At 36.1% G+C, this 14,216-nt stretch overlaps 2 protein-coding genes across 2 annotated transcripts; one reads left to right on the plus strand and one right to left on the minus strand.

The window, feature by feature from the left end:
* Positions 1 to 4,500: 4,500 nt before the first annotated feature.
* LOC113706986 (pentatricopeptide repeat-containing protein At3g16610-like) lies at positions 4,501 to 12,755 on the minus strand. The gene is made up of 2 exons (XM_072063076.1): positions 10,053 to 12,755; positions 4,501 to 6,597 (listed from the first exon to the last, which is right to left on the minus strand). Exon 1 carries the CDS (start codon positions 12,587 to 12,589, stop codon positions 10,157 to 10,159), a length of 2,433 nt encoding a protein of 810 aa, XP_071919177.1. The 5' UTR covers positions 12,590 to 12,755; the 3' UTR covers positions 4,501 to 6,597; positions 10,053 to 10,156.
* On the plus strand, positions 4,631 to 8,966 carry LOC113706987 (uncharacterized). Its single transcript, XM_027229118.2, has 3 exons — positions 4,631 to 5,847; positions 7,681 to 7,939; positions 8,299 to 8,966. The coding sequence occupies exons 1-3, from the start codon at positions 4,631 to 4,633 to the stop codon at positions 8,485 to 8,487; spliced, it is 1,665 nt and encodes a 554-aa protein (XP_027084919.1). The 3' UTR covers positions 8,488 to 8,966.
* Positions 12,756 to 14,216: the final 1,461 nt, after the last annotated feature.

Here is a 14,216-nt window from a genome sequence, read left to right on the forward strand (position 1 = left end):
ACCAGCATTATTCCAACGGCACCGTTTTAGCCATACGGGCTTATTCCTAAAACGCAAGCTTCAATGAATAAAACGACACGTATCATCTAGGTCCCTGACATAATACTCTGTCTCATCTCTCTATGTATGAGATCTGTAGCTTGATAAAATGGTTGCTGAACTTGGGCATCTGGTTCTGGGCTTCTGGCTGGATTGGATCAGGCCCAAAATACATGAACTTCGTTGAGAGAAATATCGGATATTAGCTTTATGAAAAAATATTAATTCAAGAGCGTGTTTAAATGTAAAGGTACAGTAATTGTGATTATATATAGGGTAAATTACACTTTTTCCCCTTGTGATTTAGTATTTTTATACATAACCCCCTTATAGTTTCAAAAACTATGCATAACTCTCTTATGTTTTGGATTAAAGTGTCAAAATAACGATATTTGTAATTTATAACGGAGTCACCTAAAATATCAGAAATATTCTTATATAAAGTTGAAAGTTATTTATTAACCACAGGGGCGTTACGTGTATATTTTGAAAATCATAAGGGTTTATATGGTAAAATATTAAATTATAAGGGGGTTAAATGATAAAACATAAAATCATACGGGTTAGTGCGTCATGTATATTATGTTTATATATTTTGGTTATTTCAACCATTTTACTTTTTAAACAAGGGTAATTTGGATATTTTATAAGGTTCCGTTACAAATGATCATTTCCGTCACTTTGACACTTTAATCCAAGTCATGAGTGGATATGTATAACTTTTGAAACCATAGAAGGGTTATGTACAAAAAAACACTAAATTATAGGGGGGTCAAATATAATTTTCCCTTTTATATGTTCACATGATAATTTTGATACAATTTAGGTTTCAAAAAAATTTCCCCTGCATTATGCTTACGCTGCATTTTTTACTGTTGCTTAAAACACTACTCAGCCATCTGTTCTGAACGTCAATCATAATCTCATGAATCTTCTCCAGTGTCATGGCTAGCCGACTCATTTATGATTTGCTCAAACCCCTTACCAAATTGCAGAAAAATCGACAGGAGAAAAAAAGAAAGCTATGTTCATTTGACCCGTAGCCACATTTATACAATAACAATAAGTAGCCAGTGAAGTACCCTATTCTGCTGCTTTATTTTTTCTTTCTTCTTCCCACAAGATAACCTGGATGAGGGTGGAAAATCGTGTGATATTATGGGCTCCAAGGATGACAAACTCTGAATAGAACATGTTACCAATAGATAGGTCCAATTCCTTGTTTTCTAATGACATTTGCTGCTGTCTATCGTATCAGGCATGGGTTTGTACTCTTGTGCAAGACAATGAAGGCTCCAAAAATTCTTGGGATCCAAATTTGCATCTCATGTGCATTTTCCTTCACCATATTCACCGGCGTATATGTTGCTTGATCAGAACTGTTGATGTGAACTGGAACAGCATATTTGGCTACAGAACAAACTGTACTGTGACCTCTATGTGACCTTTCATCGGTATCCTTCAGGTTTGATTCAATGTAAGAAAAGAAAGCTCAATAGTCCTTTTCCAGGGCTTTGGTTCAATGATCCAAAGGAAAAAAGGTATTCCAACTTGAATGGTTATTTTTTTCTTTTCCTTCGTTGGTGGGGTTGGGGGCAGTCGTCTTTTTTCTGCTTCTGGAATAAGTAGCAGTTCCGTAAACAATTGTCTGCCTCCCAGAATATGATCAAAGCATCCCCTTTGCATCTTGAAAGTTACAGAATTCATGTAACCCTGGTGGTAACATCCTAGTAGCTACAACTGGGAAAGAACCAAAACTGTATACTTTTTTTTGTGGGTTTGGACCCCTTTTTCTATATTAGTAGAACCACTTAATTATGGTAATCAATGTGCAAACACAGCAAACATAATCTTGGCTTGTGGAGTCAATTATTTTTTAGTCTTGTCAAAGTGTTGGAATTAGCGACCTCTACTATTTGTCAAAGGAGAATAATCAGCTGACTGAGCCATAATAATGACGCAGACATGCTTCAACTGTAAGGAAAGAACAATCAACATTAAAATCTCTTAAAGATTAAATGTACCAAATCATCTAATCTTGTCTTGTGGTCCTACAAGTATGCAGTTCTTGAATTAGCATTGAGATGTGGATGTGGAGGAAGGCATGTGACTAGTTACCATGAAAGGTCACTAAGTTTACAACAATGATAACGATGTCATCATTAAGGTTTTGGAACTATTTCTATTTTTGTGTATGCAAAATATGTATTAAGTTGGATTATAAAAGTAAAATGATCTTCCCTATTTGTTTATAAAAAATATTACAACTCCTTTTCATGGCTACAGATGATTTTGCTGAATTTGGGAAGATAATATCTACCGAATTTGACACTTGATACACTTAATTGTGGGAAGACAACATCCAACCTAATCTGATATTTGTCACTCTTTAGAAAGGAACTTGACTGCCAAAAGAGCAAAAGAAACAATTTTCCTCCTTGTGTTCTCCATGGATGCCATCACCTCTACTGATATTGAAAATTATGTGATTCTACCAAAAACACTAAAAATTTTGTGAAGAAAGAAAGCCCACCTTTGCAATTGTAATTGTTGTGGCTTAAATTATCCTTCAATTTTTTTCCCTCAAAGAAAAGAAAGAAATCTTGATTGGAACTCTTACAAAGAATTTGAGCAGCAGCAAACTTGAAACATCAATACCAAAAACTCTCCTCAGTTTGATGAATGCCACTCGGAAAATTTTCACATATCAGTTACCAGTACTCAACTGCTCATAAAATAAAAGGGAAAAAATTGTAAGTTAAAATTTTAAAAGGGATGCTTGAAAGGTCAAATTTAGGAGAGAAGCAAGGTGTAATGGCAACATATATAGGCAAATCTCAGGTCATTATCCATATTGGATTAGACACCTTTGTAAACAAATAAAATGTGTATTTCAGTCTATAATTGCAAAAAGAAAATAGCTAATTAAACATTCTTTGTTCCTAATTGTATAGACGGTCTTAGTCTCCATCATTTTGTAGTATCTGTCTTGTCTTGTCTTGTGCACGGCCATCGCAGTAGTTTGATGAAATGAATTTTGATATTATTATTTATTAAAAAAAGAAAATATAAGTCATTTTCATGGATCAATCCCTATTACATGCTTAATTGATAAGTACTTGAAGATTAGGATCTTACTCTCATCTTTGTTTTTAGTATTATTTGCTATACTGAATTTTTCAGCAACGGCAACAATCTACTTTATTCTTATATTACGGAAAAGAGGGAATTCAACTGAACTTGTATGGAGGTCGAAGGTAAACGTCCAAATCAGATAAATGCATTATTGTATTCTCTAGATATTTTAGAACAAAAGAAGTATTATTCTTCCTCGTAATGTATTTTTGTTTGTTTGGAGGGGGGGGGGGGGGTTGGGTTTGCTATACTGAATTCAAAAATGAAAAATTGTCAAAGGGTGTTTTCGGAAAAATACTTGCCCAAAAGGCAGAAGACCATGTTGATGGCGGGCCGTTGATCCACAGAGCATCCTTTTTTGAACGGGTCTTTGCGTTTGTTTTGTGTGGCGCAAGTGAACCCAGCGAAGCGACCAATTAAATCTCAAAAGCAGCTAAGCTATGCGGAAACTTGGAGTCAAATAAAGTACACTACTATATTCCATTATTTACCCCTCAAGTCACTCAAATTTACACTAATATCTCTATAATTGTAAGTTTGCAATTTCTTTTGTAAAATGCTCGAGTTATGAAATGATGGAGAATTTCATTCTTTTGAAGTATGAAAATTGACATTTTATTGCAATTGCACAAATGCTTTATTCTCAAAAACTACAAAATTATGTGAATTTTGACACAATAATTTGGTGTAAGAATTATGAAACGTGATGCAGTTTATATGATTTCAAAGAATGAGTGTATTTTTAGATGAAATACTGCCATATTGTATGCTTGACAATAATTACAAATAGTGGAAATAGAATGTCGTGATTATATGTGTAATAAAAGATTTCGAGTTTTTATGAACTTGTCGAAAATGCATAAGTAGAAAATTCATCACTTTTAGTAACATGATTAAGATAAGACGTGGATTTCTTATCTATAAAGAAAACTTGCTTCAATAAAAAAAATGTATAATTATTTTAAAATGTGATTGGAAAATGTATTCATGGAGGAAAACTTAGCAATTTTTCTTGGGAGAATTGCTTTCCAAACAACCTCAATTAGTTGGTAAATTTGATGAAAACCAAGGGTCTTTAAACAAAGGCGAGGTACTTAATTACTTTTATTATCCAAATCTCAAATTCAGTTCCTTTAACCCCACCCCACCCCACCCCACCACTTATTCAGGTCCACTTGGTTTTGTCCCTGCAAACGTCCAGAGTCCAGACATCATCGCTTCCCCCTGAGCCTAGAAGAACTACTCAAACCACCAGACCCACGGCCAAAAACACACACAGTCACGGACTCACCCAAGTTGAAGAGATTAAAGAAACAGCACAGAAAATCCACAGAAACTTTGCTCATCATACAAAAAAACACACAAAATATAAAGAAGAATCGTAAGGAAAAGAAGGATAAAAACAGACCAGTAGAGTAGTAGTAGTACACATTTTTCAGGTGTTGTATAGGCTTTAATGCATCAGAAAAAATTCGAACTTCAGATCGGAAAAGACACCAATAAAGGCCTCTCTTCCGATTTGAATATCACCGTCCCAACTCATCTTCTTCACCAATCTCATCAATCACAGAGCCAGTCAACTCCTCCACCACTGCCACCATTACCATCTGCCACCCAACACTCACCAACCCAACAGAAGCCCAGTCATCTTCATATCAAGATCCCACCTTTTTCTTCAAATTTCTCAAATTACCATGAACCCATTTGTCAAAATTCCTCAAAGAACAAATCCCTTTTTTCTTCGCCCCATAAGAGGCCTATGATGTCCCAAAGCTCCAGTCTTTCTCGTTCTCCAACTCTTTCTGCTCTTCATCACAATGTCAATCAAGATGATGTTCCTGTTCAGGCACCCTTGCCGCTGCAGCCTCACCATTTTAACAAGAAATTGGCCGTGTTGAAGTCTGATTCTTCGAACCACCAATCTTACCTTTGTTCTCCTTCGTTTCATGTACTTTTGGCAACAAAAAGAATCACTCTCCGATTTATTCACCATTCTTGTCATGCCTCATGGTTCAGAGTCCACTTAAAGGTTTTTATCCTGCTTTCCTTGCCTGGTGTTTATTTTTTCACCTCAACTCATCACTGGCCTTTCCTGCTTCACTTTCTTTATCTTCTTGCTTTCTCTGCTTTTATTGTAGTTTCGCTCAATTTAGCCCTTCCTAGATTTCCCTCAGTTAGATTGTTTCTTGAGAAAACTTTGTGTATTAAGCTCAAATCATTAGCCCCTCCACCAAAGCATCATCACAGTCCACCAGTTGTTTGGTCTATTGGGAGCAAACCTAAATCTGAAAAGAGGCAGAATTCAGGGTCTTGGGTGCAGGTGTATAGCAATGGGGATGTTTATGAGGGGGAGTTTCATAAGGGGAAATGCTCTGGAAGTGGGGTTTATTATTACCATTTGAGTGGGAGGTATGAAGGTGATTGGGTCGATGAGAAGTATGATGGCTATGGTGTTGAAACATGGGCAAAAGGGAGTCGCTATCGCGGGCAGTATAGGCAGGGATTGAGACATGGAGTTGGGTTGTACAGGTCTTATACAGGCGATGTGTATTCTGGGGAGTGGTGTAATGGGCAGTGTCATGGATGTGGATTCCTTACTTGCGAGGATGGAAGCAGTTATATTGGAGAATTCAAATGGGGGGTTAAACATGGGCTTGGCCGTTACCATTTTAGGTAAACTTTTGTACTTCGATTTTTAAATCCTAGTACTGTGTTCTTGAACTTATGTCCATGGATATCTAATCTGAACCATTTTTATATTGTCATTTGGGGTGATGTTTGGGCTTCGTAATACAGTAGCTACTTCTTTGGGGTTGGACTCATTTGCCGTTCTTAGATCTATATGGAGGAATCTTGAGCACCTATTGATGCATTGAATGCTTGAATTTTCAGGTCATTCTCAGTTGTCTCAGGCAAAATAGTGCAAACTCTTGTTTTATCTTGTTGTGGCTTTAATGTGGATGTGCGTTGTGGCTTATGCTGGGAATAGTGCACATCTCTATTTTCTAAAGGAATTGGACGATTAAGCTGTCTTTAACTATGACTTTAGGTGCAAGAATAATTCTGTAATTCCTTTTATTTTGTCCAAAGATGAAGTTAGGATACCATGGTTATTGGTATCTCTTCATGTGAGTGAAAGTGATGGATCACTTTTTCCAAAAAGGAGTGTGATTTGAGTGCATAAAACAGTTAGGATTTTCCTAGACACTCTAAACCTAGAGTCATTGCTTGAAGTCCATTTGAGAACTATGCTTCATTAGTCATGCCACTAACATGCAACACTGGTAGTTAAAGTTTTGACTGATGTGAACTGCCCATTCATACAGGAACTCTGTGCATATTTGGATTGTCTTTGGATCTTGTAGCTCTCCATATATCAATGACTTTGTTGTCCCACAATCTTAGCATCTACTTAGTGTCAACCTGCAATTAAAGCCAGGACATTAAGATTAATTCTTAGTTGGCTCTCATGATTGAAGAGGCTTTTAATCATTAGAAAATAGTGTATCATTTTACTGAAGTTTCCTGTCCACGTCTGCTTTTTATCTCATGCAAATGGTTTCTACTCAAACTGTATTATTTCTTGAATGGAAATATTATTCTGCCTATTTTACTTTTGGATCTTGGACTTGGCAAACAGTTCTTAAAGCCCAATGGATAGTAATTATTAAGTACTATGAACAAGTTTGAAATAATAAAGAGCAGATGTTGATCAAATTGAGAGTTTAGTGGGTGACCCTTTTCATTAAATTCATTGGTTTAAAATTTTCAATTTCTTTGGTTGAAGAAGTTATGTTCTATACCTTTATTGCTTAGGCATAATGAGTTTTTCTTAGAAGGAAAACTTCTAATACTAATGCATGAAAGTCAACTTTAAACCATCTTTGTGGGATGCAAGGACTAACTGATAGTTTTGTTTTGATTTCATGTTATGCTAAAGGTTGTAGCATATCCTCCCATAACTTGAAAGGAAATCGTGAGGCTTAGCAATCTGTCTTTGTTAAGTGGTCTACTGCAGCAATTGAAACTACAACTAGAAACTAAATTGAAAAGCTGAAAATTTGAAAGATCAAGTGGGTTAGAGATATACAGCTGGAGAGAAAGCTTGCTAGTTGAGTTGATTGGGCAGAGTAGAGCATTGAACTTCTGTCAAAACTTATTAATGTATTATGGGACCAGAGATTGCAAAAAGAGAAACTGACAGTTCCTAAACTTAAGAAAGTACAGTACACTCAATTTGCTTTGATTACCATGCTTCTACTTTCTCGACTCCAAGGAGCAAGGAGTGGCTTTGAACTTAATTCCATCAGACTGCTTTTTGTTTCAATTTGTTTATCTTAAGGAAAAGAATTTGTATGAAGGTGAAGCATATTATCACCTTTCTTTCTTGTATTGATGATAGGATGTCAGTAGAATATTGATATGAAGCTCTGCTTATTCTTTGAAATATGATCATTGCAACTTCTTTTGCCTGAGCTTTTTCCTTTGTTGTTTATCACCATGCAGAAATGGGGATACATATGCAGGAGAATATTTTGCAGACAAGATGCATGGTTTTGGGGTCTATAACTTTGCAAATGGCCACCGTTATGAGGGAGCCTGGCACGAGGGAAGAAGGCAAGGTTTTGGTACATATACCTTCAGAAATGGAGAAACACAGTCTGGCCACTGGGAAAATGGGATTCTTAATGCTTCAAGCATTCAAGGCATCCTTAGTGGATCTTCCGTTGCACTTGACAACTCAAAAGTCCTTCATGCTGTTCAGGTAATTAAAGCATGTTTCCCTTTTCTATCCTTTTTACTTTGATTTTTCAAAATGAAATAAAATGGTTTTACTTTTAATTCATGGAATATGAATAAAAATGTTTTCAAATAGCAGTATAGTGAAAAGAGATATTTATGAAATTGTTGTACAGTTCTCTATCAAATTTATTTGAGTAGCCTGCACAACTTGTTTAACTGTTTGTTTTCTCCTGATAGTTTTTATTCGTGAAAAGGCTAGGTGCTCCATTAAGTTGCTGCCAGAATAGTTTAGCTTCTAGGATCAGCTGCTCTTCTACCCTTGCTTTTATAGGTGTGTGTTAGTTCTGCATAAGAAGGAAATCGATTTACTATAACTTGCAGGAAGCACGAAGAGCTGCAGAAAAGGCAGCTGAGCTGCCAAATACAGAGGAAAGAGTGAAGAGAGCTGTAGCAGCTGCAAACAAAGCAGCCAACGCAGCAAGAGTTGCCGCTGTGAAAGCTGTCCAAAATCAGATGCCCCAGAACAACAACAATGTCAATGTTCCAAAACCAGTTTGTGAGTCTCAATAGCACAGAAATTGTCAAGGGCTGGCTGGAAGTTGCTTTTCCATCAGAACAGCAAAGGGAAATGCTCATGTAATGTGGATTTTCTTGTTTCTCTTCCCTTCTCGTCATCAAATTTTACCTTTCTAAGTTTTGAATCTGCTAGAGGTGAAGAAACTATGAAGTATACCTGCTTGGAACCACCGTCAGTTCAAGCAAAAGACTGATCGTGGAGCAAGAGGGATGCTTCACTTACTGAAGTTTTTACCAAATGTACATAATAAGAGCACTCAATGTGTGGAGCACTGAAGTGCCCTTTTCAGTAATAGGATTTTTTTTCTGGTCCACTTACCGTAAATGTAATTACATGTATGTGCAGGAACCCCAGTGTGTTGGGGATTTAGATGGTTTTTCAGAGCTTGTCCGATGTCTGTAAAAGAAATGCTCAGTGTTACACAATGTAGCACTGCCTTTGTGAATGCAGTATTTACGCTTTTGCTTGTTAATGCAAATTGATCACTAACAGAAAGTAAGAACAAAAGGTGAAGCAAGATACTAGAAATTGGATCGTGTTCGATTTTGTGTTCCTTGGATTCGTGATGAATGGAGCTACACTACCGAGCCATCTAGTAAATAAACAATTTGTAGACAACCAAGAAGTGAAAATATGAACGTTGTGCTGAAACTCTGAAGCATTTTTATGTTTTTTTTCCTAGTAGGAGAGGAACGGAATTTAAGAAGTGGGCGGAGAGAAGGGGAATTAGAATCCAAAATCTCTAATTTTTAAAGTCTCAAGTCACTTAAAAGCCGTTGATACGTTTTCTCTTGTAGGGCATGGTTGATACTTGTTACGGAAAAATACAACATAGTACTGCAAAGGCAAAGGCAACTACAGAACTATTTCATGTTTCAAGCTGGCGCCCCCTTCCATAATTGGCATGGATTGACACAACTAGAATAAGATTATGAAATTTTGAGGTTGGTGCTTCTTTGCAATGTATGTGTTACAAAGAACACAAGAAACTTCGGTGGAAAAGACAAGAAAACTGTCAAATATTGTCTCAAAACGGCTGAAGATAACAAGATTTTTTTTTTTTTTTTTTGAACACCTGGATAGGGTTGAGAGATTTTTATTTTTTTTTTAATGTAGAGATGGATATGGTTGAGAGGTTTTAGAGCTATTTTTAAATGGTATTTGGAGTTTGCAAAATTATTCTGTTAAACAAAGATGTAATCTATATTAGCCATTGACCAGACTATAGGTGCCAATAGCAAGCACTCTGTTAACTACAACAAGTCTGTCCAGGAGAAAGAGAGACGTCAGAGGGATCTGTTACGCATCACATTCCTGAAAACTACTACCAGGTATGTCGAGTGCCAGCATAACTCCGATCGTTCAGGCTAATGACAAGGCTATCCTTCAGACTCAACATATATACATATTGCAGGACTAGAACAGAATTACCATGTAACTAAGCGCGTGTGAAAAGACTAAAAATAAAACCTATGTCACGGTTGAAGCATTCTTAAGCTTCTAGAAATCAGTCAACGTCATATGGATATAAAAGATCAACAGGAAGTGTTTGGAGTACCTAGCTTGAGGCCCTGGATTTCCGAGCTTAGCTTGGGAGAGAGAGACTGAGAGACTCTGGTTCATGGCACTGCCAACCTTCATTATGTGTTCATTTATTTTTTTTCACCAGAAATCTCCACAGCTGCATCCACCTTCCGAAAAATGGTGAAAGCGAACCGTATCCCTCAAAATTATTCGCCTCCTTGTGATAAGAGTCATAAATTTAAGTGCAGTGTGGCAATCACCACAAACCCGCAAATTCTTTGTGACAAAAATGGCTTTTTCCTCATCCAGATTTAGCAATCCAAATGCAACAGCAAGCTTTTCACTATGATAAAGAAGGATGTGTTCCTTCTCTTCGTCTTCAACATCTTGATAAACAAAATCAGGTTCTGCCATATAGCCCAACTTTTTCATTTCTGCTTGTAATTGCAGCAATTTCTCATTTATTTTGGCTGATTGTGAATGAGATCGGTCTCCACCAACAAATGCATGGATAACCCCATTTACTTCAATCCAACTACTTCCTGGGCTCTTTCTGAAACCCAACCCCTTCTGCATAACTCTAACGTCAGCAGCATCATCCCATCTCCCAACTGTGCTGTAAATGTTTGATAAGAGAACAAAATTGCCTGTACTTTCAGGCCCTAGGCTCTGAATTTTATTTGATATTTCTTCTACCAGTTCGATTTTCTTATAGACCCGACAAGCAGAAAGCAACGCATTCCAGATACGCACATCAGGTTTCAATGGCATCCCCTGGATGAAATTGAAGGCCTCATCCAAAAGTCCATTACGACCCAAAAGATCTACAATGCACAAATAGTGATCTATCCTTGGTTTGATGCTGAATTCCTGACTCATGGATTGAAACCAATGCTTTCCTTCAGCAACGAGTCCTGAGTGACTGCAAGCAGATAAAAGACCAATAAAAGTTACTTCATCTGGATTTTGTCTGACAACCTGCATATTCTGGAACACTGAAATAGCTTCGACTCCAAGTCCATGAATTCCATAACCAATGATCATTGCATTCCAAGAGACTAAATCCTTCTTATGCATCTTATCAAAAACAACTCTGGCCACATCAATCTTACCACACTTGGAATACATGTCAATTAAAGCATTACAAAGCGACACATCTGCAGTGAATCCACGCACTATAGAATAAGCATGACAAGAATACCCATGTCGTAGAGCTGCCACATGTGAACAAGCTGGCAAGAGTCCCATCATGGTTGCTAATATTGGCTCAACTGCAGACAACTGCATTGCACGGAAAATTTGCAAAGCCTCCTCTGCACTTCCATTTTGAATACATCCAGAGATAAGAGCACTATAAGAAACAGAGTCCTTGAAACTCATTTCCTCAAAGAACTTTGTTGCATCATCCAGAATACCACATTTTGCATACATTGAAAGAAGTGTATTAGCAACCATCAAAACCAAATTGGACCCTAACTTAACAGTGTAACCATGTATCTGTTTTCCTACCTTCAGATCAATCAGCTTAGCCGTACCTCGGATAACAGTTGCAAGTGTTACAGGTGAAAGACTTCCAACATCCTCCACCCTCATTTGCTCAAACAATTCCAGCCCCTCTTGAGTGCAATCACAAGCAATACAAGCTCCAATCATCGCACTCCAGGTCACCTCATTTCTGAAAGTCATTGCATGAAATATCCTCCTTGCATAAACTAACCACCCACATTTTCCATACATATCCAAAAGCCCTGTTCCCATCATGACATCACTATCAATTCCCCTCCTCACCGACAACCCGTGAACAGCCTTTCCAGCAATCACCTCATTCGCCTCCCCAATCACTGGCAAAATGGTCACAAAAGTCGAAGAATTAGGACTCACTCCCACTTCTTGCATTTCCAAAACTAAATGAATCACATCCCCATACATCCCATGAATCGAGAACCCTGAAATCATTGCATTCCATGCAACAACATCTCTCTCAGGCATTTCATCAAACACCTGTCTCGCCTCAAGCAAACACCCACATTTAACATACAAATCAACCAAAGCAGTAGAAATATAAACATCTGAGGCAAGCCCATCTCTTTTTACATGATCATGAATCTTCACACCATTATCTATATCCTGCAATGCAGCACAAGCTTTAAGGACAAAAGGGTATGTAAATTTTGTGGGTTTGACTCCAATATCCACCATCTCATAGTACAAATGGATGGCGTTCTCAAAGGGTCCTTCCCAAGCGTAGGACCTAATCAATTGGTTCCATAAAATTCCCTTCTTTTGCCTTTCTGGGCTTGGGATTGAGTTGAAGGTTTTATGAGCTAGTTCTGGTTTGCTGCATGTAATAAAGAGCTTAGAAAGCTTATCCAGTAACGTAATACAAGATTTATTTTTGGTGTTAAAGTTCGGGTTTTTGAGGAGATTTTGATGGATTAGTTTGCCTGGTGTTAATGATTTTGATGATATGCAATCGCCAAGGAGATGAAGATAATCATTGAAATGATATAAGGGGATTTGTTTATAACTCTGGACAGCGTTAACTGATTTCTTTGGGATTGGGCATGGCATCTCCGCCTGCCTTCCACTGATCCGATGCGCGTGATCACATACTCAAGTTTTCAATTCTTCCTCCTTTGTTTAAGGAGCTGCATCTCTCTTTCCAAGACTTCCTTCGATTCTCAACGTTCGAAATGGAGGAGTTCATTTACGTGCAAAATCACCGCTTTCATTCACATTGAGGATAATTTCAGTTGCGTAAATTATGTCCAGCTAAAATCATTATGGACCACTTTTTTATTTTAATTTTTATTATTCTTAAATTACCTTTTTGTCTTTTAATTAGAATTATTACATTTTGATATGACACTAATTAAAGGAAATAAAATACTCTAATTGATTACATTTTAATAGTATTGATAATTATAATTAAAATTGTTCATTAACAACTATTTACCTACCCTTGGACTCCATCTCCAATTATTATACGTATCAAAATATCTTAATTAAAGCATGAAAAATTTCTTATTAGTCATTAGTTGAGATTGTAAAAAGAAAAAAATAAATTTTAAAAAATATATACTCTCTAGAAAATGAAGAAACATACAAGGATAGGAGAACCCTTATTTATTTGTATATCTTCATACAAATATCAAGAGTAAATTTTACAATTATGCACTTTTTACTAATATGAAAAAATTTTCATGTTACATTCAATGAAATTTCAATATACAAAAAATGATGACACCTTTATAAAAATAGTAGTATTAAACTAGAAAAAAGAAATTTGAAATAACATCATACAAACCACTATTATCATTAATAGCAACCGATCGAAACAAGAAAAAACTAAAAAAAAAAATAAAAACTATTTATAAAGTGACATAAAATAAATAACAAATGAATTAAAAAGTTAGAATACAATTCAAATAATATCAAAAACATCATCCAAATCACTGATATCTAGGGGAAGACAAACATTGTTATTGACTATAATATAGTAATGCTTCGTTTGTATTGGTTTGAGTAAACCAAATCCATCTATCAAGTCATAAGCCATTTTTAATGATAAAATAAAAATTATAATAAGAGTAAATTTAAAATAAAAAATGATAAAATGAAAATGACATCCAAATTATTTTTGATGATGTCCAAAATACCCTTATTTTTCTAATGATTACATATATTTATTGTATTGCAATATTAGTGAATAATGAAAGTGAAATGAAAAGCTTTAAAATTAAGTAAATTTCATTTATGCTGACAATTGTAATTAGATAGATTTAGCGCATTCCAATAATTGAAAATAATGATAGTGGTTATGAATTAATAGTTGGCAATTAAAAAATAAAACACTGCAATATACAAAAAAAACTAATATTAAAATTACTAATTAGCCACAATTCTCATTCCAATTCCATCATCATAAAAAAAACTAGTACTAAAACCAAAAATATTGTGCTCATATGATTAAAAAAAGGGTTAATTCCACTTTGACCCCTCAAACTATGTCCTTATTCCCACTTAAGTCTCTAAACTTTAAAATGGGACACTTAAGGCCCTAAACAAAAAATTCGTCTCACTTAAGGAAATATTTTGACGGAATCTAGGGTGCCGTAAGTTTTCCTAGAGCGTGCAAACACGCTCTATTAACTGAAGGTTGTGTCAGTTGTGTGAAGGAAAAAGCGAGGACATGAAT

The sequence above is a fragment of the Coffea arabica genome, chromosome 8c (genome assembly GCF_036785885.1).
Source record: "Coffea arabica cultivar ET-39 chromosome 8c, Coffea Arabica ET-39 HiFi, whole genome shotgun sequence".
Classification (NCBI taxonomy): domain Eukaryota; kingdom Viridiplantae; phylum Streptophyta; class Magnoliopsida; order Gentianales; family Rubiaceae; genus Coffea; species Coffea arabica.